The 26,001-nt window shown below is 48.5% G+C and overlaps 1 protein-coding gene across 1 annotated transcript in view; it reads left to right on the top strand.

Annotated features, from left to right (window-relative positions):
* Nucleotides 1–684: 684 nt before the first annotated feature.
* Nucleotides 685–26,001, top strand: part of tmem108 (transmembrane protein 108) — a gene marked incomplete in the record, with an annotated part of 27,799 nt that continues 2,482 nt past the window's right edge. Inside the window, 3 exon segments of the mRNA XM_078096068.1 lie at nt 685–1,167; nt 17,656–17,739; nt 24,533–25,579. Of these exon segments, the coding sequence (XP_077952194.1) occupies nt 17,700–17,739; nt 24,533–25,579 (1,087 nt within the window).

Here is a 26,001-nt window from a genome sequence, read left to right as displayed (position 1 = left end):
ATTAAATAAGATATCTGAGTAAATAAGAAAGCTCACTGGAGGCACCATATCATCTGCAAAATAATCAAAAATAATATAAATAAGTCCCCCGCATTTATTTTTAGATATTATTGATTAGTTTCCTTCTCTTCAAATCCTTTGAAAAGTCGTACTATTTTTTCAAATAACGTCATAAACTATAAAAATTCATTTACTAGACTAAAAGGATTTCCAATTAATCAATTAAGCATCCCCCATGATTAGATTGTGTCCAGCTGCTGTGGAAGCTCGCACGTCAAACGTCCTGCAGCTTCCCCCCGTGAGCCCGCTGTGGTTCTGCAGCAGTGCGCCACGAGGGACGAGCCGGGGGGGCTTCGTGGGGATGAAATGGCACAAAACCCGCGTCCCCTGCGCATGTTGGCTTTGGCTGATCTGGGTCGGGACATCCCAAACTCGTTTCCAGCCAACAGGTGTCCCGCGGGCTAATCTCCCACTCAGCCGAGTGGATGGTGGCCAACAGTCGAGGATCCTTTGACGCTCCATTGCGTCCATTCCTCTCCCCGCGCGCGGTAACTTTACGGGTTTTCTTTTTCTCGGGACGGTTGGATTTCAGCGCGACTCCTGCGATCAGAGGAAGGAGGGGAGGGAGGTGGGGGGGGCGGCTCCGCAGCGGTCCTCATTAAAATTCCCTCACCGTATACAGTCACCACGAACACCCTCCTTCAAGTGGGTGGCACCGGCGCTCCTGCGCGCCTCTTTGATTGCGCACCACGCACTTGAACGGGGGATCCAAGCGGATCACGCGGGTTTCGTCAGACAGCGGAGTTTCAAACCCCAACCCACGCGCCCCCGCCCCCACACACACCACGAACACCACCCTCCATCTCCCCCCACCCCCGGCCTCCCGTGCAGACACCTCTCATCCGGCGACTGGACGCGCTGCGCAGCCACAAGCTCCGCTCCCGCAGAAGCAGAAGCGCTTCACTTGGCTCCACTGCTTGCGGCTCCCGGCTGCTGTGACGTGTCCCGGTGAGGGGGGGGTGGTGGTGGCGGTGGGGGACTGGCAACATGTGCGCACGGATGCTGTGAAGAGTGACAGGGCGGCTTTTTCTTTTTATTAGGAGAGGGGGGGGGGGGGAGGTTTCATTTCTCTCGGAATCGCCAAGTACCCGACGTAACGGCGCATAGGTGAGTACCACGTCAGTTCGTGTCTCTCTACCTGGGATCAGATAGTTCTGCCTCTTCTCCGCTACCTGGCCGGTGTTTCACGGTCATCTTTTTACGCATCGATCGCGTTGAGCACCCCGATTTGTTGCAGTCCTGGTGGAAGGTTTCCAATGACAGTCACGGACCCGAGCATCGCTGTCAGTGCTGCGCCCAACCAGGTCTGGACCGGTATTTGGGGACCTATTACTTCAGAGCATCCATCGATGCTTTTACGTGATAGAAGTTGAGCTGCTGCCGGTTAGTTCTATGGAAGATTCCTGGAAATTTCTAATTTCACTGGAAAGAAAGAAATAAACACAGAGTTTGTGTGGGGATTCAGAAAATCTGTATTTTGGGAATTCAAAAAAAAAGGTATGCTGGTCAATTCAGATTATGTGCTCTAGAAAGTATTTCTTTAGACTGGGTGGCAATACATTCTTGGAAAGATTAAAGGACATGATTCCTTGCAGTAGCTCGCTGTAATCCCAGTCTATTAGGTTGTTTACATGCTCAATAAGAGGAGTTTAAAGTTTTTTTTTTAGACCAATCAATCTTGCAACAGGAGGATCTCTGCCCTAAATGCCCTTCAAGTGGTTTATTCCTCAGGCAACATGGCAGCAACAAAGCAGATAATAGGAGGAACTCTCTTAAAACGTAGGACCACCATGAACAAACCGGCTTCACCAAACAGCTCCGTTTTGAGTGTGGAGCTCAAGCTTTGTTTCCACCCACGGGGATCGAATGGAGTATAAAGTAAAGCGTGCACTAAGTGAACCTGCCGGCCACTCTCTCCATTGTTCCAGGAATGTTTGGTTGCCCGTTCTCCACAGAAACCCCCCATCCCTTTGTTCTGGGGGACAATCCACCAGTGCCGTGTGTGTGTGTGTGTGTGTGTGTGTGTGTGTGTGCGCGCAGTGGAGGGGGGGGAGGGAGAGGGGTCAGCGGGGGCTATTGACATCTGTAGCTGACAGCTTCCCTGGGCAAGCTGACGTGCTGTGATGCCATGAATGGGTATTAGGGAGCATATGTGCAAAGGACTTAACAGCAATGAGGACATGTATTCCGCGCACATCTGGAGAGATATCCTGCAGTGCATAAAGCTCTGGCAACATTTACGGAATATAACTTGATGCATCCACATGACGCGTGTGTTAGATTGCAGTTGATGAGAAAATCGTTGAAAATCGTTTTAGTCAAAAATCCTTTTCACTGGATTTGTTCGGCATTAACGATGCAGTATTGGTGTCAGTGTTTTAGCATCATCTAGTGGTCAGGTCGCAGATTGCAACCAACTAAAATGTCTCAATTAAAAAATGCCAATAAAACCCCAACAAATGCACACTGGCCTTTTATAATAATAAATAAATAAAATAAATATCACCAAATAGTCAAGAAACTATGCTATGCAACAGACAAATGGCAACAAAACAGCAAGATCGGTTGCGAAAGCTCGCATTGCCCAAAACAGATTTTTTTTTCGGTCTTATCTCGGCGAACGGCACCACACTGAAAACTGAAATGACAACAGTCCGGTAAAATAACTGTTATTTGAGTGTGCAGTGATATGGAACGCTGAGGTCAATCTGAACACGGACTGTACGTCATCGCTCAATAATGCACACACTGTGACTCACTCTCAACCAATCAGAACGCTGGATTTCATCTACCTGTATTATAGTAGTTATTGTTCAGCATAGTATATTTACCCAGTGGAGAATGACATAAAGAGGACATTTGCATTCGAAGATTTTGCCAATCCTGACAAATCCTGCCAATTATTTCTGATGTTGGAGGCCTGTGTGTGTGTGTGTGTGTGTGTGTGTGTGTGTGTGTCATTGCAACAAACACTTATTGGTGCTATATCTACGGTCATTTGGAAGAATTTCCAGAGGGCGATGGCCGAACAATCTCCCCAGATGGCCTCTTATCATGTCAGGAAACGTCTACGTTAACACGGAAAAAGGGCCCGGAAATGATCAGCTTTCACATGCAGACCTCCTTTAAACAAACGAGTTGAGGGAGTTCCAGGAAATGGGAAACTCTGGTTTCTGCCTCTTGCAGCAGAAAGTCCGAGCTGGGAAGAGAATGGGAAAACATTTTCAGGAGGGGGGGGGGGTGTGCGTGGCAGTGTCTCATGGGTTTCATGCCTTTTAAGCGTCGCTGATGACTGGTAGAGAGTGGTACCCCGCGAGGTGGAATGCAGGCCCCCGGGGGCCCCTCGTGCTGCACAGTGTGTGCGATGGACTTTGCACTTTCGTCCGGCCCGACAAAAACAGGATTTTACCGAAGCAAATGGGAGGAAAAATCCAGCCTGTGCCATTTCTTTTCCTTTGCTTTATAAATGCCACGCAGTATTAACTAAGGACCTCAGCTGGTTTCTAAATTACTTTAAGCTGGAGGGGGGGGGGGCATGTATACAGAAACCACGGGGGGAAGGCGCCACTCTGAAAAGAAGCGGGGGGAGAAAAAATAAATATATTTCCCCTTAGTTGACGATGCTATCAGCAAAAGAGCGTTCCCACAGGACCGGCCGTGCTTCAAAGAGTCTTAAAAAAAAAAAAAGCCTCTCTCAACGTGTTAATGTTTGAAAGCGTTCATACTGGGAACACTGGTATCAGAGCAGGCTCTGTTTGACCATCGGGGGTATAACTAACCCACCTGCCCCGACCAAGCATAGGTGGAGAAGTTAATGGATAATGAGCCATAATGATGATGAAGGAGGTGGCAGCGGGGAGGGCAGGGGGGGAGATAAGAGTGTGGCGACCGTCGGAGCGGTAGGTGTTTAGGAGGAGAATTCCTCACATGCCTCGGCTGCAGCCATGCCGCTCCAATCGGCACCTCCGCCCACTGATGGTCACCCTCTGTGGCGCGAGGGACCCGAGGGGCGAAAGGGCCCAGATAGGTCCCGCCCCAGGAAGCAGCCTCCGATCGTGGGTTTATGTAAGGCGCTTCCGTTTGCTCTCGAGATGTTGGGCAGTTTGAGGACCACAAGTGAGTTAAAGTTCTAAATCTCCAGTCCCCTTTTTGTCACGAGGCCGAACTTTAAGTCACTCGTCACACGACTCCCTTCTTCCTCTCATGGGTTTTATAAGAGAACAGGGAGTATTGGGGGGGAGTGTTTTTCTTGTTACCATCTCAGAGCCCCTTTAATTATATCTGTTGGTATGAGGGGCGCTTTATGCCGGGATGTTCACTGTAGGTGCCCTCAGGACACGGTGGGGGGGTTGTGTTTTAGGATCAATCGTCACATTTTTTAATGCAACTCAGCTGACTGGCTCTAATAGGATTATGGGAAGGCCTTGTGGGAGGCAGGGGTGACACATAACCCCAACCTGCCTGGGGGGGGGGTCATGTGACAGAGGGGGACAATGCTAGCAGGTGTCAGCACTATGATTACGGGGTCTGAGGCCGGGCTCACCTACGATGATTACTGATGAACGGCTTGCAAAAGGAGCAAATCACCGTCCTCTACCAAGAAAAGGGAATATTTTTAAAGAAAAAGAATTTGAGCGAGAGAGAACCCCTCGTCTCTGGTTTCAGCATTTCACTCATAATTTGTGGATACTAGTTTTTGGCGAGAGCAAATTGTGATCAAAGTCCTTTCTGTTCATCCGGCCTCCACGGCCATCACGCCTTGTCTTCTGTCCAGACTCATCTGATGGAGGCTGCAGATTAAAGTGGCACCATATGTCGGTGACGGAGGAGACCCCCTCCCCATGGTAGAGCTTGTTATTGCGCTCTATATCATTGCCAGCGGCTAATTGTCGTGGAGGATTAATGGGAGGGGCGTGACTCTCTTATCTAGTCCCAAATGCTTGGTCATTGCTACTTTTTTAGGCTACATTTTTAAATGGCAGTACTTGATTTTCCTCTAAATATTCCTCCATGAACAGACCTGATTTGTGGAAGTTACATTTTTCAAACATGCTCGGTGTCTCTCTTCCAGAATTTACCTACAAATGGACATTTTCGCTTTCGAATGCCAGCAAAATAGATCTGGAGCTTTTGAGAATACCAAGCCGTTGTTTTCTCCGCGTGCCCGTGGCGCATATGGTTCATTTCATGGCTGCTGGAGAGCCTGATTGATGGGCTGCAGAGCAGCGGGGTTGATGTGACTCATGTACGGCGCTTGGCATTGCAATGGTGAAGTCCTTTTGTGGAGGTCGCATGAGGTGAGATGACATGGAGGAGGAGGAGGAGATGGAAGAAGAAAGACGAGCCAGGATGTGATGCAGAGCGCCACACTGCAGGTTGTTTACCTAGAAAAGCGACGCGGGCCAGAATTGTGTCTGATGTCTCCTTCGCCAAAGGTGTCGTGGGAGCCGACATTTCATAGTAATCATTGGAGAACTGACAGTATCAACGCTTGTCAGCACCAATTAAGAGCTTTATGTCGTTTTCCTCCCATTCTCCTCCCCCTTCCCCTGTCTCGCTCTGAGGTCCACACAGATTCGTGGCCCCGGAGGGGGTGTCTAGTAATCTGAGACGGCGTTCACGCCGAGTGAGATGGCGGGAGAGGCGCTGCCACCGCAAAAAATTAATTTCCATGCACACAGCGGCGGTTTGAATTTGGAAAACGGTGGGATTTTTCCCAGTGAGTGGGAGTGTGAAGGTGTGCGGCGCCGGTAGTGGCGGCAGGCACGTGGTTTGTAGCAGCTCCGTCGCCATGGAGACAGTGCTTTTTATCGTGACGCCGGTGTGAGTGCAACTACAATTGGCAGCAGACGGGAGCAACATGGCAACGCCGAAATCTGAGCGAGCAGCCACCGGGCAAACGTCCGGCTTTCTGAAACCTGGAATTATTTCCTCTCACGTGTCCTTCACCGTCTCTCGCTGCAGTCAATTTGGACCCACTGGTGTCTGTTGGTTGCTGCAGAGAGACTGCTGCTCGCCTGGTATACGACACGTCGAACACGCTGTGCCAACTGCAATGATTTTTCTCTCCCTCTCAGCACTGTGATGATAGAGTTGATGTGTTCAGTGCTGTCGGATTTATTCCACATCTGCCTTCCCAACCGGCAATGTGTGTGTGTGTGTGTGTGTGTGCAAATGTCACCACGTAATCCTTGAATAAACAGTTTGGCACTTTGGGATTACGCCCATTGGCTTTCTTGCAGGGTTTGGATGATCAATACCAATCTCGTGTCTGTTTGTTGATCATTGAGCTAGCACCGCTTCTAACTTGGCTCAGCATAGAGCTTTGCGTGAGATGTGTTGGGTGGGAATGTTTTTGATTTCTTCATCGAACGCCGTTCTAAACATGTCTGCTGCCCTCAATGTCCCCACGTTTAAATCTGGTCAGCATTGTGATGGATTACAGCATGTGAAGGGAATATAAGAATATAGGTGGGATTTTCATAACATTAAGAGAAACCAATGGATCTTATAATCTAAATAGTTGGCTGTAAAGTGTATTAAATGACACATGCAAAAACAAGTGGAGCGGCCTTTAAACTGTGACGCAGTACTGAAGTAATCTTTTGCAGAAACTGTCAACACGGCAACTCTTAAAATAACGTGTGTGAGGTTTGGTCCGCTGCTCTATTTCCCTCCGGGCGTTTCGCTCCGTTCTTCTCTCCTCCACCAACAATAGATGTATTATCCAACGGCCGACATCACACAGCAGAGAGGCAGCGGAGTGAAAGAGACGGCGACACCTGGAAATCCCCTTCAGGCCCGAACCGGCTCCCCGCGAGGCCAAACATTTGACATTTAACTAGCGTGGCCGTAAACAGGACACTGGGATGCCATTGACATTCATTTTGTGTGGCAGTTTTGCAGCTCCGCTCTGATGGGGTTTTAAACCAGCCTGAAGACGAGGACGTAGAAAGAGTCGACAGCAAGCGAGTTTGATCAATACAATTTACTCTTTTGCCGCTTTTCTCTGTTATATTAATATTTTAATTTTGATATATATTGTTTTTACATTGTTATGTTACACATAACAAACTATTTGAAGACCTCCACTAGTTAAAATTTCTCCCTCATCTGTTCTAGACCCAAAACCACGAGCCTTCCTCATAACATTTAGGTGTAATCTTCTAAATTGTATTCATTATTTTGCGCGTGTGTCACCGATCTCATCCAAACCGCGCCGAGTCCGGCCTGTTTACCCATTCCTTCATTTAGCCATGAGTGACACACGCACGCAAACCAAAGCTCTCCCTCCTCTGGTAATTAAGCGTCTGTTTAGTGAGACATTTCTCTATTCGACACACTCTAAAATCGGACACACACACACACACACACGGCCACACACACACACAGATACTCTGAGAAGCTGCCTGTGGGGGACCGCGCTGGTAATTATTGCGTTGAGTGGTTGCACTGATTGCTTCATTATTTCTCCGATCTGCATCCGTGAGAGAGATTTGATGGATGTCACACGTTTGAAAGCCCACACTAAAGCTCCTTTTATGTGAACATCACTCGTCAAACTTTAAGGCTACCTTGCAGCACTGTTGTTTACCACGCGCAGGGTTTGGAAGTTACACCCTCGTCTGCCCTGATCCCCTTGCGTCAGACTTGCTCAACGCAATTAGCCGCCCTTGTGAACGTTACGCTGCACAAACACGAGAATCCGCTTACGTTTTTTCGTGCTGTTAAGAGTTGTGAAAGGGAGGTTTCTAAATGTAGCCACAAAACACGAGGACTTCAGAACGGATTCAGAACCATTTGTTTGTTTTGCAGAGAGCAATTATCAACCGCGTGTCCCAGTTTCCCAGATGAGGATTATGTTTGTGTGCGACAAGACTTTGATGGCGGTTTCTCATTGACCGCGTGTAAGAAATCAAAAATGACAAACAATTTTGTAATTATTTCTATCACTATTTCTAAGTCACAAAGTCTCGTCGCTTGAACTTGGCATGCGAAGTTCGCTCGACTAAGATGGTTAACATTATACCAGTTTAAAACTGTTGGATTGTCATTGTTAGAGTGTTAGCATCCCGTTAGCTCCTGTTGTGATGACCATATTTGCTGTTTTTGGCACCGTGACGTTGATCCAAACGATCCTCAGAGCTACAGCTTCGGCTGCCACCGACACTTCCAGCTCCTCAAATACCATTTTTCTTCTCAGTTTCTGTCCATCCTGAAGAAGAAAGGTCACCCCTGTCCGGATGGGAGACCCCAAGCTGTCCTCACTCCTATTGTCGTGTGTGTGTGTGTGTGTGTGTGTGTGTGTGTGTGTGTGTGTGTGTGTGTGTGTGTGTGTGTGTGTGTGTGTGTGTGTGTGTGTGTGTGTGTTGCACCACATGCAGTTCACATCCTGGTGTAATTGGCTTATTAGGCCTTTTAGTCTGTTTGGAGAACTGGGCGACTCATCCATGAGTAAATTCTTTCCTTTCAGGACAATTGTCCCCCGTAACGTCTTCTCCGAGTGCATCTGCCTTCGTCCGTCAGGCCGAATCACAGCGAGGAGGCGTAATTGACGCGCGCGCGTCTGCACACAGCGAGCCAGACGCACTGTCCGGACTACAGCGGCTCTTGGAGTTAATCCGTATCAGTAATAGTGTGGGGGGGGGGGGGGGGGGGAGTGGAGCAGAAGAGGGAGATGGAGGAGGAGAACAATACAAAATCTCCCTCCCTACGTCTCCGGACACGTGGTCATCGCCCGGCGGGAAATCTCTGGACGTTCTTAACGGATGTTGCTCATCTCGTTCCCTCGTCCCAACTGGGTCTCTGCAGCACCGCTCCAGGAAACGAGGTACAATAACAGCCCCCCCCCTTCGAAAGTACCCTTCGTCGGGGTTTTTAGTTCCTGCCATTGTCACCAGACAGGAGGCTGCGGTGAAATCAGGAATGTGCGAGGAGCGAGGAACTTCCCGGACATTCCGAGGTGTGTGTTTAACTATTTCTGCCGGGTGCGTTTGCAGCCTGTGAAGTGAGACCGGAAGTGTGGAGGTACGGGGGAAACAATGTGTCCCCCCCCGCCCCCCCCCCAGAGTGTACAGCTCATGGACATTCCTGAATGCACAAAAGGGACTTTTACCCCACTGAGCTCCCGTCTAGTTCATACTCCTAAAATAGTTTCCAGAATTGTTTTTGAAGAGCGAATTCCACTGTCACATTTTTAAATGCATACGTTTTATAGAACTAAATGATTTTCTAGATTATTTCCTTTTTGGGGTTTCTTTTGATTGTCGAAATAATCTCAACTCGATATTACTCTTTTGTAGATTTTTTAACGGTGAAGAATTTGGTAATTCATCCAGTATTTCACAACAGAAAGCAAGAATATATTTTTTTTCCAAACCCACAAGGGAGGGAATAATTCTTCTATTGCATGTCTGATAATTGGGTTTATTAAATTTCCCACCAGGCTCTTAAACAAGGATAACGTGACTGCCATCAGACTTTGAGTCGCTGACGCAACAGCCCAGGGTTTGTTTTTCAAAACCTCAGCTCGTTGAAATAAGCACAAAGTCCCACCCTGTTAAATCTGTTATGCTGATTTGAAGGGATTAAGCTTGTTTGTAATATTACGCCCTCTTTGTTGTTGGCAACCCCGTGGCGTCTTATTTCAGCGTGGAGCAGAAACCTAGAAGGGGTTTCACGGCGAGACGGTACACCCTCTTGGTTCTTTCGCCGCTCTCGAGGCAAATGCAGTGGCGTTCGTGTTCGCGCGTGACAGCGCGTTAGACGGCGTGAATCATTCCGACATGCGGCTCAAGTTTAAAGATCATCGATGTGTCGTTCCTGAGTCATCGTTTCTTCTTCTTCTGGGGCCGGCGGACCAGGCGGCTGACCCCCCGCCTCTAGAGGGAAGCGCTTTGACCGATGCTCCTCTGCAGCAGTAGTGCTGCAGTGCATTAACACCTCCACCTGAATACTCGACTGGGTGCATCAAACGCCGGTGTTTGTGTGCTCGCTGGCCTTAATCACCCGCTCCACCTGCTAGTGTACCGGAGGGTAAAGTTCGAGGAGGCCTTGTCTGAACTGTGCTGCATGCTGGGAGGCTGCACAGCGACCTTGGTTTTGCAGTGCTGTGTCACGCTGTTTCTGCTGTGGTTTGGGCTCGACTGGCCGCCTCAATTCAGAACCTCCAGAGGAGCGTCTGCTTTTATCGACGACCCGGAGCTAAAAATACCCACTGCCTCACCAATCAGAGGAGGGAGCCGGTCGAGCAGTGAGATGATTGGAGAGGATGTTGCTTCCCGTTCTCCAAATCTCCACGAATATACGTTGGAAGTGATCGTTGCATCAAGCAAATAGGAGCGTTATGATACAGATTTCCCTTCAAATTATTATGGTTTTATTCAGGTGTCTCTTCTCTCTGTCAGTTCCAATCATTGTGTACTTCCACACACATTTCTGTCCCTTTTTAAAATCTGAATAAATTCATATTAATGCCTCTGCTCTGATATAACATCTTTCAACTTTTTAAAAACATAATGTGACCCACCAAGCTTCACCAGCTGAGTCATTTGTGCACGTCGGCCACCTTTCCCGGCCGAGGGAGAGGCGTGACAGGTGTTCGACCTGCGTCGCATGGACGACACCCGGGTCACCGCTCCACGGACAAACCTGACACCGTGCTGACCTCGAAGGTCATACTGCTCCTTAAAACTAAAAAAAAAAGTTCTATTGGTGAATTAATGTTTGACCCCTGAAGCATTTCTTAGAAATCTCAAAACTGACTGCACTGCATTGTTGCTTTTATCTTCTGTGCAGCAGTCACATCCCTTCAGTAGCTGTGAATGCAGCGGGCCGGGCAGGTGTGTCCTCGGATGAGATTTCTATCCGTTTGATGTCAGAGTGGCTTCACAGGGCTTTTCAGGGGTGGAACAGTGGAAAGTGAAAGCTTTCTTGTACTGACTCATTTTTCCTGCAAGGCTGAATGTTCCCCCTGACTTTTTGGTCAAAGCTCTGTAGTTCGGCCGATCTTAATGGTCAGACGTCTTCCCAGTACAGCTTACACGCGTTGTCTCCATTACCATGAAGTGTCACTTTTCAGTTGCAATAGCAGCATGCCTTTTCCTTTTGTGAGGGGACATTGGTTTGATGACTGTTTCGTATGAAGTTGCAAAATCAAGGTTGTGTCAAAACTGCACACTATTTCTTCTATAACCTTGCAAATGAAAGTATATATTCCATCAATCACTTTTATTTGTTGTGTGTGTGCAGTAAAAGATAAAAATGCAGGACTGCTTTATTATCATCGTGTAAATGTTCACGGTATAAACATTCAGACATGGAGCAACATTAGCATCCATTTACCAAACAAAGAAGTATCTGGTTGTTTAGCTGCTTGAGGTTCTCCGTGCTCATTAGACCGGCTCATTTTGTCGGCTTTTTGAGTCGACCCTATTGGGAATCTCACCACGAGGGGCCCCTTTGACATGACGTTGATCCCGTGTTAATAGAAACATATGACATATTGATCTGCGAAGTATTTACCTTGTAAATGTCATCTCTCTGCTGCCACTTAAAATCTGCCCAAAGATACACACAGCTGTAATAAAATAATGTCTTCTTTACTTGTTGGTTCCCCATAGATCCATGAATTATTTATATATATATATATATATCCGATAATTGGCAGCTTTGAAACGCCCTTTTTGGTTGAAGAGACTCAGCATGACGACCAAGCGTGAAGTAAAGATGAGAGAAGGGAAAGCGGAGGATACTTATTTGCTTGACATGACATTAAAGCATTCGCGAGCAGAGAGAGATGGGAGATGAAGGAGGAGGAGAGCGGCTTCTCCACAACATCAAGCCCTGCGTTGGAACCGCTGAGATCACTTTTAGAGCCTCCCCCGACTTCCGGGAGTAAAAACAGCCGCGTGCATATGCAAAGTTATTAAGTTGGTCCATCGTCCTCTGCCTGGAGAACACACAGCAATGGAAGTGAACACCGAACTGATTCATGTGTCTTGTCTCCAACTCAAAGAAGAATTAAGAGCTGTAGTCAAAACCACATTAGTTGAGTTTAAAGTTATTTTCAAAATGGGAAAAAAAGGCAAAAATAATGCTTTTTGAAGTCTGAGGAGGAGGTCTACACAGGCGTGTCCATCGATCAGCGACCAATGATGGGTGAGGTCAAATGCTTCATCAATGGCCCCCCAACCCATTTTCCTCGTGTCAATTTAGATCTTTTGACAGCCGTTGCCGGGAGGATTATGTGCTTGTTAGCGTGGCCTCATTGAGCGGCGCTGGTCCGATAATCAACGCGGCCGAGCTTTGAGACGCAGACTTTACACATCAATGTGTCCGTCGGCCTGCGAGACAGAAGCCAAAGACGAGGCTCTGATCGAAGGTTTTTTTCCCCGGGTTTTTCAGATATTGAGGAGAAAAAGGGCAAAAAAAGAGCTGTGTTCATTTTCAACAAACTGATGTTTGAGCTCCACACGCAATCTAATTATTCACTTTTTCAGAATTCTTGTCCAAAGATCTTTCTTCTTTTTACATTATTCATGCTGCCTTCTGACCCCCGGCTCCTGCAGTGCTGTTCTCTTCTTGGTGAACAAAAAGCGACGCTTTAGCCGCACATATTACCATTTTTACTTTATTAGTGCACATTCAAAAAGGAAAAGCAGGAGGATTAAATATCAGTTTTTAAAAATGGCACGTTTGGAAAGATATGAAAAAAAGAAGAAATCTTCATGTCAGCTTGAACAGTCTGACAATGTCGGCCCAGATCAAATATTTATATCCAAGGCGGATTGAAATCCTTACATATTCATTATTCCCAACAGGGACGTGTTGTTGCACAGACCCTTGCACAGCTGGACGCGTCAACGCCCGCGTTTCCACGTGTTTACACCGCCGCGCCGGGGGAAGAAAAAAAAAAACGTGCGGTGAATCTAACCGTCACCCGAGGCCCCTCTCACCTTTTCTGCCGTGCCGCTCCTTTTTGATTGTGTTACAGTTTGCGGCGGTGCGTAGCGGGGACGCGACGCGCCGGCGTCTCGCCTTACTCTTCATCCCCGGGCAGCTGGTCCTCGGTAGCAGTCAGTCACGCGCTCAGTCAGGTCGGGGTCGGATAGGAGGATATTTACGACTCAGACAGAGCGAGGCCTTCACTGCCCGCCCTCACAGGCCCTCTCGTTAGAGCAGGAACACGCTTACCTGCAGGTAATGCGGTTCTCCAGGTGCCGATTTTAAAGTTTTCACCGCGTTGCTGTTGGCCAACGGCAATCCAACGCGCTCACTTGACAGCGCTCACTTGACAGCGCTGCTTCAGTCGGGTGCTTGATGTTCAGTCGCCGGTGTCGTCTTTCCAGGGTTGCATAACAAAGTGTGTCGCGGGGTCCCTCCCCCGGGGCTCTGTTACCGGCCCCACTCTTTGTTCCACTGATTCGATCCCCTTATCTGTCAGACAGTCTGGCCTTCCCTTGGTTTTAATAAATGCGTGATACAGTGACAGTAAACATAAAAGGGACGGTCGACCCGACTCTCTTGAAAGATTTGACTTGATTTGAGAGTCAAATCAGTCCTGAGACTGAGGTCAACAAATCCTGGCACCTCACTTGGACTGGACTCCTGGGAGAGTAGCACCCGTCCTGCAGTTCCTCCTCAGGTAAACACTGTCATTTTCTTGAGCCTTACTTTTATAAATTGGTAAGATCTGAATACGTCTTTTGCTATTACTAGACTTAAAGCCATGTGAGACTGCAGTGACGCGCAGCGGAAGCTCACGCTGTAAAAGCTCTCTCTGCAAAAAGGACTCTGCTGCAGCTGGAGGAAGCAGATCTAGCCGGCGACCATTTATCTCTCTTATTTATCGGTGTCTCGCATGTGCTCACACGGCCACAGATACGGCTTTTGGCCATGATTCTTCTGATGAATGGCTTTAGTAATTGGTCGTGGTCGTGTCTGTGTAAACGCTGAGTAATGAAGAGGCCGGTGATGCTCCTCTCCTCCTCCTCCTCCTCCTCCTCCTCCTCCACCCTCGAGCTCAGGAGCTCTGCTCTTCCTGAGATGTCCTCGGAACAAGTTAGAGAATAATTAATCCTGCGAGAGCCACAGACGCAGTTTCCTCTCTTTTGATGTGACGCAAGACTGAAAGTGACAGCCTGTTTTTGGGGAGGGATTCTTTATGGAATTTGAAAGATATAATCTTCCACGATAACGATGATTCACGTATAAGATTCAGAAGAAACACAACCAGAAAGTATCCAGCTAATATCTGTGATAGCACTCCAGTTCTCTTTTAACATTAAGGACTATCGACAAGCGAATCATCTTTACTCCTACGCCGTCTTTCCTTCTCAGCACTGACGTATGAAATATGTTAACTCGCGGACTGTAGCCCGGGACGTGGATGTGAGCCGACAGCTTGCTCACTGAGCACATTAGACCTGTCCGCGTGAGCATGATGCCGGCGTCGGGACACAAGAACACAAACCCGGAGGCGTTTGTCTAGTTGAGGCTAACCGGTTCATAGATGGAGATTTCTGCATTTCTGTATGTGCATATTGTTGGTTGCCCGACCTCTGCTTTCTAAAAACATGGGATGAGCAGAGGTTTTGTGGAAATAGTTACCACAACCCCCCGTGGACCATGCAGGCGGCCTGAAGCGCCCTCAGCCGAGCTCTCCTCCGGCGCTCCTTCACCGTGAACGTCTGCTGGGAGCTTAATGTCCCTTAATTGGCTGGTGTGTTGCTGTGGAGCCTGGAGGGGAATGATGACGCTGATTGATAACCTCCACGTCCTCCAGCAGCCATCGTGACGCAGCACACGCACACGCACGCGACTCATCCTGCCAGATTTCCAATCCAGGGACACGACTGACAGGCGGCTCCCCGCTGTGACTCAGCAATATGGCCGCCGCTTTCAGGGATCAGGGAGCTTCGCTGGAAACCCATTGCTGCTTTGTTGCGCTGGCTGCCCGCATTTAATTTAGCCGTGTTGCTGGATGGAATCAATGGGCGTAATCATTCATTTGTTGTGTGTATCTTGCCGGACAATTAAGTTATCAAAGCCCCAGAGTCTCTCTTGAGCCACCGGCTCCGCTGTTCAACCCGCCCACTGACGGAAAACGCACTCGTAACAGAATCGCTCACAGCCGTAATCAGTAATCAGCTTTCTTGTTGCACAATAAGCCCGAGTCCCGACGGATTGTTGCCAAGGAAGCGCGTTGATTCGCGAGGTCGTCGAGGTGGCGCCAACGGTTCCCACGAGTAACGGCTCAATCACGGCCACTACCGCCGACGCTTGGAACGTGGCGAGAAACCCAGGGATCGGGGCTTGATTTCCATCGAAGGAAAAAGGCGCACGCTGTGCGAGCGTCTCAGCAGCAGCGCCGGGGGATGTTTTTCCTCACACAAACTTCATGAGCCGGAGACGAACGAAAGCATCACTCGGCGCGGTCGCGGATCGGAGGCCCAGTTGTCGGTGGACTGCGAGAGCACAACAGTCACGCCGTCGCCTCCCACACTTCCCGTCCCTCCTCCTCCTCCTCCTCCTCCTCCTCTCGTTATGGAAAAGCTCTCCGGCTGCAGCCGCTCTGGGCCAGCAGCCAGCCCGCTGCCACGGCTTCTATACATAACCGCAGAATCGAGGGAAGTCCAGAATTAAAAGCATTGTTATCCCTGCGGCCGGTGGCCGCGGAGAGTTGTGAGTGACAGGCTTATTTCATTGTGACGTCCCAAGTGACCTCGGCCTTGGCCTCCGGTCTGTGGGCCCCCGACCCCCGCCCCCCCTCCAGACACACAGGACAGGAAACACAGCGCCAGCATCGGATCCTTTCTGTAATTCAGTTTGGGCCCCCGAAATGCCCTTGCGGGTGAATTTGAATATAATGTACTAGAGTTGCCATGGCGATGGCCACCGTCAGTTGCCATGCAACTTTTTTTCCCCTCTCCAGTAGGAAGCTGCTCTGTACTCTAAGCTCAAGACGTCAGCGCGTGTCCGTGTGGTGTTAATCTGATCTATTAATGTTGTTAAAAAAAAAAGGTTTCGCCAATTTCAGAAAGGTCACATTTCCGAGCACAAAATCAACCATTCCCTGAAGTTTACACGTATATATCCGCAGAGCGAGGGTAACAGTTTTGCTCGCCTTTCTGCCCTGTTCCGCCCCCACCCGCCGCCGCCGCCCCGGCCTCACCCCCCGTGCCCCGCGAATTAAAGCGCGTGTCTGTGAGGCTGAGCCGGCCCGGCAGCGCTGATGAGGTGTAATCACCGTGGAGAGGCTCAGCTGCTCTCATCGCACCACGCCATTGAGCTCATCACGCCAGGAACATGATGCTCAAAATATTGAAGCACGGGGAAGGAGTGGAGCTGCCACGTTGTGGCGTTGCCATGAGTGGACACGGTGATGGGGTATCGGGGTGGTTGCAGCTGGGGGGTAATTTCTTCAGAAACTCATTTTCTGCTCTGTTCTTGCAGCCTCGACTCTTTTCCAATTACCAGCAGCGTGTCGCGTCCAAACCCACGCCGCTGTGGTCAAAGCCGTGAGTGGTTCTTTGTTTTCATTTTAAACACCAACGCACAAAACTGTGTGCGTTAGTCAAATGACCTTTGTTTCCTGATGACCCATTTAGTTAATTTAACTGATGTATTCATTGATTTTCTTCTTCATTTATCTTTTGTACCAGTAGAATGAAGCCAGGTGGAGGTATAAAGACGTTTTTTTTTTTTTCTCCCAATGTCATTTGTTACAATACTGTGCCCAATATTTCACGCTTTTCCTTTCTCCCCCATGGGCAGACGGCAACGAAACCAATGAAAATATCTGCTCGTTGGACATTAGGTTGGCGTAATGTCGGCAGGGCGACGCCGAGATGCGGAGCGTTGCCTCCGCTGCACAGAGGGACTCCATTTATGAGAAAAATAAGGCCTCGTGAAAGGATCAGCTTCCTACTTTCCGCTTTTGTTGAATATCCCCTCTCATCTCACATGACCTCTCGTCTTGGGGGGGGGGCGCAAATCCCATTTCCCATGTCACACTCCCATCAGATTATTGGTAGAGGCGGGGGTGAAGGGTGTGCACACTTCTTAAAAAGTACGTTAGTGCAGGTGAGAGGCGGGAGCACGTGCATCGCCCAAGACCACTTCCACAAAGAAAGGCAAACACACACGCGCACACACTCCTCTGGGGGGTGAAAGGAAATGTGTGTGTGTTTTCTTTTAGTGAAGAGAAGGCCATCGGTGAGTCATTCTCCTAAAGAGCACCCGTGGGTGCTCGCCTGGCTGACACACACGCAGTCGATCGTTAATGCTCCATGAGCGGTTTTACTCACCAGCGCAGCCTGCAGGAGGCCGGTCCTGATTCGAAAGGGAGGGTGGGGGGTTTCTATCGGGACATTTGGGTTAGGTGTGATTCATTCGTCATTACAGGGATTAAACCACATCTTATCTGCAATCCCTCCTTACTTCTTCGTGGCTACTTAAACCTGCGCAGACACAATCGGCGTGTCACCGCGCTGATATCCGACCATCGCTCGAAATGTGATTTTGCTACCTGAGCGCCTGAGTGTCTTCTTACCTCCTTGTCTGCTCCCTTTTCTCTCTCTCTGTCTTCACTAGAGAACCATGAGCACTGTGGAGGAGGAACCGGATCACATGATACCATGAAGACAAGCCTGCAGGTCCTGCGCTGCCAGCTGCTCAGTGAGTAAACCCCAGGGGACGGCGCGGTCGGGGGGGGGGGGGGGGGGTGTGATATCCAGGGTGATTCCTCTTATGACCACAGGTCTCGCTGCATTCTGATGGTGGGTTGTTTGCATTTAAGACAACGCATGCCTCCATTGCTAGAGACGTGATGCCTTGAGGGAACCCGTGGGTCTCTGAACCGTGTATTCAGTGTTGTATCTCCTTAGTTCTTCTCGTCCGGGCTGCTTTAAATTCAGCGTACGGGATCAGGTCTCTGCACACGTCTCTGGCAGGCTACCAGCACAGAATGTCACATGAATATGGAGCGCGGGGGGTCAGACTGGGACCCACCAGGCTGCAGGACATCACGCTAAACAGGCCGATGATGATATCTGGTACGCACCCCCGAGCTCAACCTCAGGCCGTCGGACAAATCCGCCTTAATCCCTCGGAAACGATCAACTCGGACTGGACCGCTGTGCGCCAAGTGCTCTAAGCTGTAAACAGAAGGGGAGCGAGGTCACGTCGCGGCGGTTTTCGATGTGGAGTCTGACGCGGCCCGGCTTTGAACAGAGTTTATATTAAGACGGTATGTGTGTCTTTCTCTGACAGCACGGTGCTCTCTATTACATTTTCGTTCAGTTCCGGCAGAGGCCCGACATTCCTCAGGCACAATGCACTTCCATCACGGCCTCCTCTTTTACACTGTGCAGAGCTGAGATCTCTGCCTCTGTGCTATACAGAGACATTTACCCGTCTGTATCAGCCATCTGCAGGAGGTGCCTTAACATCTTCAGGCTGCAAGAGAAGAGACGCTGCAGATAGAAGAGAGACGGATGAAGCCTCATGACTGGTGACAAAGCAGCGTGTTGTGTTTTTGTTTGTGAGTCTTCTGCCCTCTGAGGGATACAGCAAAAGGTAAAAAGGTTTAAATCTTCTCTGTAAAGGGGGACACATTTGCAGTGACTTTAATGGAACAGTATGACCTCAAGCCCGCCATTTAAGTGTTCTTCTCAGATTCCAGACAACTTCCTGTTTAGCGTCTCTCCTTCCTGTTGGCGATGTCAGTCTCTGTGGCGCAATCATCCCGATTAAACAGCGCAAAGGACACTTTGTTGTGTTCTGCTTTTTTGGGCGCTACCCCTCCTACTGATCCTCCGATAAACGTGTCTCTGTTCAAAGCCGCCGTGACCCCGACACACAATTTGCGGAGCGTTCCAACAGGAAGCCATTATCCTGCTGCCAAAGCTTTTCCTCCCTTATCTCGGACCTCACATCTGCAGCGCCACCCCCCCCCCCTCCCCACCCCGCTCCGCCGCTTCACCCACTCCGCCCAGCCAGTCCTCCAGCCGGGACGGTTCCAGAGGTCCACGGGATGTGCCCTATCTGCCCCCCCCCTCCCCCTCCCGACGGGCAGAATGACAGACGAACACACCCAGATGCAAACCAAAGGAATTTGTCTGTTTGTAGTACCTTAAATATGTCCATACACACACTGTGTAAATATATACACACACGCCTGCTCTATTTAAATGGACTCGTCGTCGTGTCGTGGCGAAGGAAGTGATATTAATACCGTAGTACTGTATCGGAGTGAGTGAGAGCCCTCGGCGCTCTGTCCAGGCGTGATAATGCAATCTTACCAGCAGTTAGTCAGACAGGTCGGTCTGCAGCGGATGGACCCGATCCGCCCCATGTGGCACGTCGAAAAACCTAAAGTGAAAGGTGTGCACTACCTCCCACCGAACCCTCCATCTGCACTTTACGATTGCGTCGATGGCCTCCATCGTGGAAGGTGAGAAATTAAACTGCCTGTGTGTGTGCGTGTGTGTGTGTGTGTGTGCACGCGGCCACTATGTGATGAAGGCTGGTTGGTATTCTGATGAGCACCGGAGATGAAGCCTCTCCGTTTGCCCCGAGGGGAGTTGCAGGGAATCCCATCGTGGTTTGTCCGCTGGTTACCATTAGCATAAATGAGGCTAAATGTGATCCGTGGAGGGCCGGCTGTGCGGAGAGGAAGACATCCTTAGTTATTGGTTACGGTTCAATGCCCTGGGGCTTTCAAACCAACAGTAATGCATGCTATCCTATTGAGTAATGAAGATGAAAAGCAGTGAGTCCCTCTAGTTCTTGTACATTTAATTAATTCAAAGCAACTTACCAAGAAAGTGTAGGCGGAGGGTTTTTCCCGCAGGGCACAATAACAAAGTTGTTGATAGACACATACTGTTTATATTAATAATTCAAACAATATCAGTTTCATAGATCCGGGAAATCCTAAATAACACTGTGCAGGTTTATTACATTTTAGGAATAAAGGTTCCTAAATTGTCAGATAACTTTTCATTTTCATAAGGATCTTTGGTTACTCTTTGCGAAGTTGAAGTAACCTGGGGGTAGTTCATAAAACAGATTCAGCATCTATTCTCTGTGATTTTGATCCTGATTGTTGTCACACGTGGCCCTTAATGCTCAGAAATACAATTTGCAGAAATTATGAGTGACCGTTAGTTCAGATTAATTAATAGATCTTTGAAGATAAAGGTGCTAAAATACACACAATTTCATTAGTAGTAATTTTCTCACTGACTGACTGTGAGAATTGGTCCCCCAAACACACACATACAGCTGGAACACGCACACATTGAACACACACATACGTGCTGTCTTAGCAGGGAAATGACGGAGCAGTAAGAGTTCAGACGTACCGCCGGACCGACCGTCACGCGTCTTATCGATGGATGTTTTTTTACAGCGGCTATTTCTGGCTTCACGTAGAACCTTCAATTTGAAGAGTGGCAGCCGCCCGCCGCCCGCCGATGAGGTGAACCAACCGGCCGGGCGCCAACGCTCGCCTCATCGGCGTATTGTTTCTGTTTGCACATTCAAGCCACATCATCCTCCATTGCGTGAAACACGAGGTGACCCCCGTAAAGAACAATAAATATCCCACCTTCCACAGCGAGTAGTCCCTCCCCCTCCCTCTCCTCCTCCTCCTCCTCCTCCTCCTCAGGATTGATGATGCCACCAGAGTAGTGCATAAGCACTGATAGCCTGCATACCACACAGTAAGTGCTCCTGCAGGATTGATTAGTGGGCCTGAACAATATGGTTCGTCCATGGCACAAGGTCCGCGCAAAACTTAATCAGTGTGAGTAAATGTTGCGTTGTTCTCTTACTTCCAGTGACGTTGAGTCTAACAGCGAATGACTGGTGGGACAAAGCCGCCATTGGATCAGTGCGCAGGGTCCTGCTTTGCAACGTGATTGATTGATGTCCCTGGTGGCGTCAACGGAGGACTGAAACAGATGTAACCAGGTTCCTGTGGACTCAAAGGGGCCCTAATTCAGCAGGGTTTTCCTGCATAAATTGCCCCTCCCTCCATACATGGAGCGAGATACAAGACAGGCGGCATTAGTCACACAAATGGAGCATAATCTCTTTGTGATTTCACCTGGGCGTTGTTTGTCTTTATCATATTAACATGTGCTGTTCCTGAGGGGCACAGATAGTGAGGGTAACAGGTTGGTGGGCGTGATAACGGGGTGAGTGCAGACAAGGATAAAAGCCTCTAATTCAATGTCGCCATTGCAAATTTAACACACCAACTTGTTGTTTATTTTGTTAATATATACATATATATATATATACATATATACATATATATATATATATGTATATATATATATATACATATATATATATATATATGTATCTATATATATATATATATATATATATATATATATATATATATATCTATATATATATATATATATATATGTATATATATATATATATATATGTATGTATATATATATTTTGTTATTTATTTTGTTTCTCGGGTAAAGATTCAGAGGTCTCTTGTTGTTCGAAGTGACTCCTTTTTGTGTTTTCATTTTCTTCTTGTGGTTCTGAGAAAATATCATACCAGGCCAAAAACAGCCAACTTGCAAAATGGTAAAAAAAAACAATTACGCTGGGAAGATGAGAATTTTTGAGCAAGAGCAAGCAAAAAAAAAAATATGACCCCTGTTATGCTTCAATCTCACACACCTTATTTTCTGATCTGCTGTGTTTTATAGATCCTTTTTCCTTTTGTTTGCGTCTGCAGCTTATCACTGATAAAACACCGTCACTTCTTTCCCCGCCGCACCTCCGCGCTTCACATATTCCCACCCTGCCCGACGCTGCTCTTCTTCCCCGTCTCCATCCAGTTTTGGTGTATTTGTCCCGTTTCCTCAGCTCAATAACGGATGTCCATGCAGCGCGATTCACTTCTCGGGCCCTTTTTCGATCATTTCTCTAGTTAATTCACCCCCGGTGCCTCCTCGCAGGTCCTTTTGGAGGACGGGTTGGGCTCTTTGTCTGCGTTGGCCCTGCTTAGGCTCTCACTCCGTCAGCCAGACACTCGGCCGTTGTGACAAATTACACCGATTTGCCTCAGTGTGTAAAGCGGTGCACGTGTAGGAAAACACCCGGGTGCTTATGTAACCCCTGCGCAGGCAGTCATTTGCCAATGTGACATATTGTTCGGGTCAAAAAAAGATGGATTTCTAGTTTGCAAACGATGAAGGTTGAAACACATTGCCACGATGTAGTAATGACTTATATGGATAGTTTAATTTAAAATGTAACCGTGTCCTCCGGGCTGCTGTGAGGCAGGTACTGTTAGCTGACCTTTGCTTTTGGCACGTGTGTTGTGTGTTGTTGTTGTTATTAGACTCTGCAACTCCACGTCCATTTAATAGGTTTTGTTGTGAATCTGCTCAATAATGAAATAATACGAGATTAACAGCATCTGATGCAGAATCTGTTGTCAGCGCTGATGACTACATGGTCAGACTTTCAAAGCAGATTCTCCTTTTTAACTTTCTGGATATGATGTTTAATAAAACAATGTCCCAAAAGGATGAATGTGTTGCTGTTTGTGTGCTGGAGCATTAAGTTTGTTCATTTGTAATAGGACTTTGGTTGTAAAGGGAGCCTCGATGTTATGTTTTATTCAGTAGAAGCACAGTGCTGGGTTGCCAAGTTGTGACAACCAGGTTCGGGTACTTTATTGAAGGTATGACTCAACCCGGTGCCTCGGCTTTGTCAACATGCTCGCTTTTAATCGGCCTCTTTAATCTTCCGTGGCTATTTTTTTGCATTGTTTAACATAATCATAACTCTACCTGTCTAATACACTGTATCCTGCAATGTGGTCGTAATAATGGCTTTTATTTATTATTTTGATTTTGTGAGCATCTCAAAGGGCCTCGTCATGTAAATGTGTCCTCACATTTAAATCAACAATAGCACAGATACTTCAGCTTTGATGGCTTGGGTTTGTCTGCCATTTGCCTGCCTAGAGGATCATTTTAGGAGAGACAAGCAGTCATAAATCAGGGATGCCTGTGTGTTTAATCTCCTCAGATGTGGGTCTGCAGTGGGATTAGAGACGTGACAGGCTTGGTTAATGGAAGACGGGGCCTGGACCCTCTGTCCTGGTGGTCTGTGATTGAGCCTGGAGGAATATGATTAATGATTCAGAGGCTCAGTTTAAATAGTCAGTGCTTCGGGCTCTGCTGCCGTGTTGTATTTGGAATCCTTTATTACATATATTGACATTCGCCTTGGTTGATGTTGTTGTTTTCATCATTCGATAAAATATAAATATTCTGTCCATTTCTAAATTTTCAAACGAATTTCTCACCTTTTTTTCTTTACTCCTTCTCCTCTGCCCCTCTTGGTAGTGGAAACTCGGTTTCCATAGTTACTGACCACCATTATAAATGTTGACCAAGACATCTGGGTCACAAAGATACCTTTTAAACTGCGTGTTTTCTGTGACTTCTTGCTCTCTACAGAGTGCAAGAAAAAATGCACTCTCAATCATTATCCTTAATTCTCTCTAAAACTGTCTACTGCAGAGAAGAATGTTTTAAGAATAAAACATTGCCAGCGTTATCCATAAAACAATAAAACAATAGTCTTACACCATCCGTTCAGACAGTAATTTAGACAACGTTACTGCATGTTCTGTTCCCAGCGGGATGCACAGAAACCCGCCCGCTGGGAACACTGATGTTACATTTGAGTCAACGTTAACAGTGTCAATAAGAGATGGAAAGGACGGAAGCAAAGCAAATTAATCAACCTTCGCATGTTCCTCCCTCTATTACTTTCCTGCTGTCTGGAAAACATAATAGGACCAATATTCCCCACAGGGCACCTGCTAATGGCTTGTCTCGACTGGAGAACGTGAATCTGTCAAGTTCTCTGAGATGGTTTTAGCAAGTTAAGTGGGCTATTTTGATGCCCTGAAAATATGGATACACTTTGTCTGGCAGTGAGCATATGGCAAGTATTGATTTCCCAATGTACGTCTGAAAATGATCAAAACTACTAAACAATCTACAGAATTAACTCTTTTTCTAATCAAATAATTGCTTGTTATATTTTGATCTTGATCAAATTGAGCTCTTCAAGAATTTCCGCAGAAGATCAAAGCTAGAAGATCCTTACGTCCCAGACGTGCACACGGTGCGACTCACATAATGAATAATGTACTGTGGTTAATAAAGAACACACACCGCCGGTTCAGTAGATAAAATCCAGAGGAGAATAATGAATGCGAGAGAAGACCACGCGTCTCTGCTGAACACCTGAGCTTCCGTTTCCTTGAGGGAAATGATGTAAAGACATACTGACATGCTGAAACACACACCCAAAGGAAAAGGAAAATGCAATAATTCACGGGGCAAAGAGGATCTTCTTCTTCTTCCTCATCCTGTGCTAATCACCGGCGTTCTGTCCTTCTCCACAGGTGTTCTAGCCGTCTTGGCGCTGCCAGTAGGACTGGTGTCATCGGCACAGGGGCTGTTCCTCAACCAGGCATCCCAGGACTCCGTCTCCATGGCAACCGCCCACAGCAGCCACCTTTCCGCCCCTGAACCTCAGGAAGGCTCCAGCAGCGGGGAAGGGTCATCCAAAGGAGGCCCTCAACCCTCGAACGTCGCGCTCCCGGCCTTCCACGACACTGTGAATCGGGCCGGTCTGAGTCAAGTCCATAACCCAGCTACTGTGAGCGCTCACCAGGCCGGCAGCGGTGTCCTCCAATCTCCCCGCACAGCGGCCCCAAATATAGATCCGGCATCTACTGCCAGAGAGGGTTCGGCTCGTGTCTCCAGCCTGGATTTTGACCGCGCGGAGCTTCAGAAGCGGCGCGAGGACGAACCGACCGGGCCCAGCCGTCACCTTTCCCCCCCGGGGACGAATGTTGACCCCGCAGCGGCCCTGGAACTCAGGGAGCACACTCGGGGCGCCTCGGAGCTCGCCGCGCCCCACGCCATCACCCAGAGGGACATGCATTCGGGGAACGAGCCCCCAACCGGCGAGCTGGCAACCGAGCCGCAGGGGGGGCCAGTCACGCTCACTGCCGACGACCCGCTAAAGAATCTAACGACCACCGCGGCCCCCGCAGCGCTGTCCACCGAGCCCCGACCGAAGACACAGAGTCCGACAATCGTCCCGAGCGACCACCCCGCACCCAACGGGACCGCCGCTGAGGAGGGTCGAGGTCCCGTTGCCGGGGGCAACGCCACGGACAATGCGACCGCATACGGGGGGCTGCTTCCGAACGGCAGCTCCGTCGAGGGGCCGCCAGCTCAGGGGAACACCTCGGAGCCCCCCTCCACGGCCAGCGGGAATTTCCTGAACAGGCAGGTGCCGGCCACCACCGAGGACCCCTGGGCGCCCGGCAACAGCTCGGGCCCGACCTTCGACTCCCCGCTGTCCCGCACGACCATCTGCCTGAGCAGGATGGACATCGTGTGGATCGTGCTGGCCATCAGCGTGCCCGTGTCCACGTGCTGTGAGTCATGTTACAGGGAAAGTGAAAAAGTGACCTTGACCTTGAAGAGTATTACTTCTAGTACCATTAAAACATACATTTGTTAAAATGAATAGTTCCCCACGTTTGAAGAATTTGACTCGCTCGCTTTATTTGTGGAGAGTTAGATGAGAAAAATAAATATCACATGTAGGAACTATTTTCTTTCAACCGTATCTCTTACAGGAAATCATTTACAACAAGGTTTGTTGAGGTCACCGAAGAGTTTCACAGTGGCATTTATTCCTTTTCAGTCTCTTGTTTTCTTCACCTTGTTTCAGTAGACGCTTCTCGCTCATTTTGTTGAAAGCCCCCACACACACTCAGGACTCGACCCTGTTGTGTACTGATGAGAGAGCAATAGCATGATAACTTTTTGAGGAGAGTTGCACCTTAGGAAAAAC

This window comes from Gasterosteus aculeatus, chromosome 21 (genome assembly GCF_964276395.1).
Source record: "Gasterosteus aculeatus chromosome 21, fGasAcu3.hap1.1, whole genome shotgun sequence".
In the NCBI taxonomy this organism is placed as follows: Eukaryota; Metazoa; Chordata; class Actinopteri; order Perciformes; family Gasterosteidae; genus Gasterosteus; species Gasterosteus aculeatus.
The sequence above is the reverse complement of the archived record's forward strand: the minus strand, read 5'-3'. Positions and strand labels throughout refer to the sequence as shown.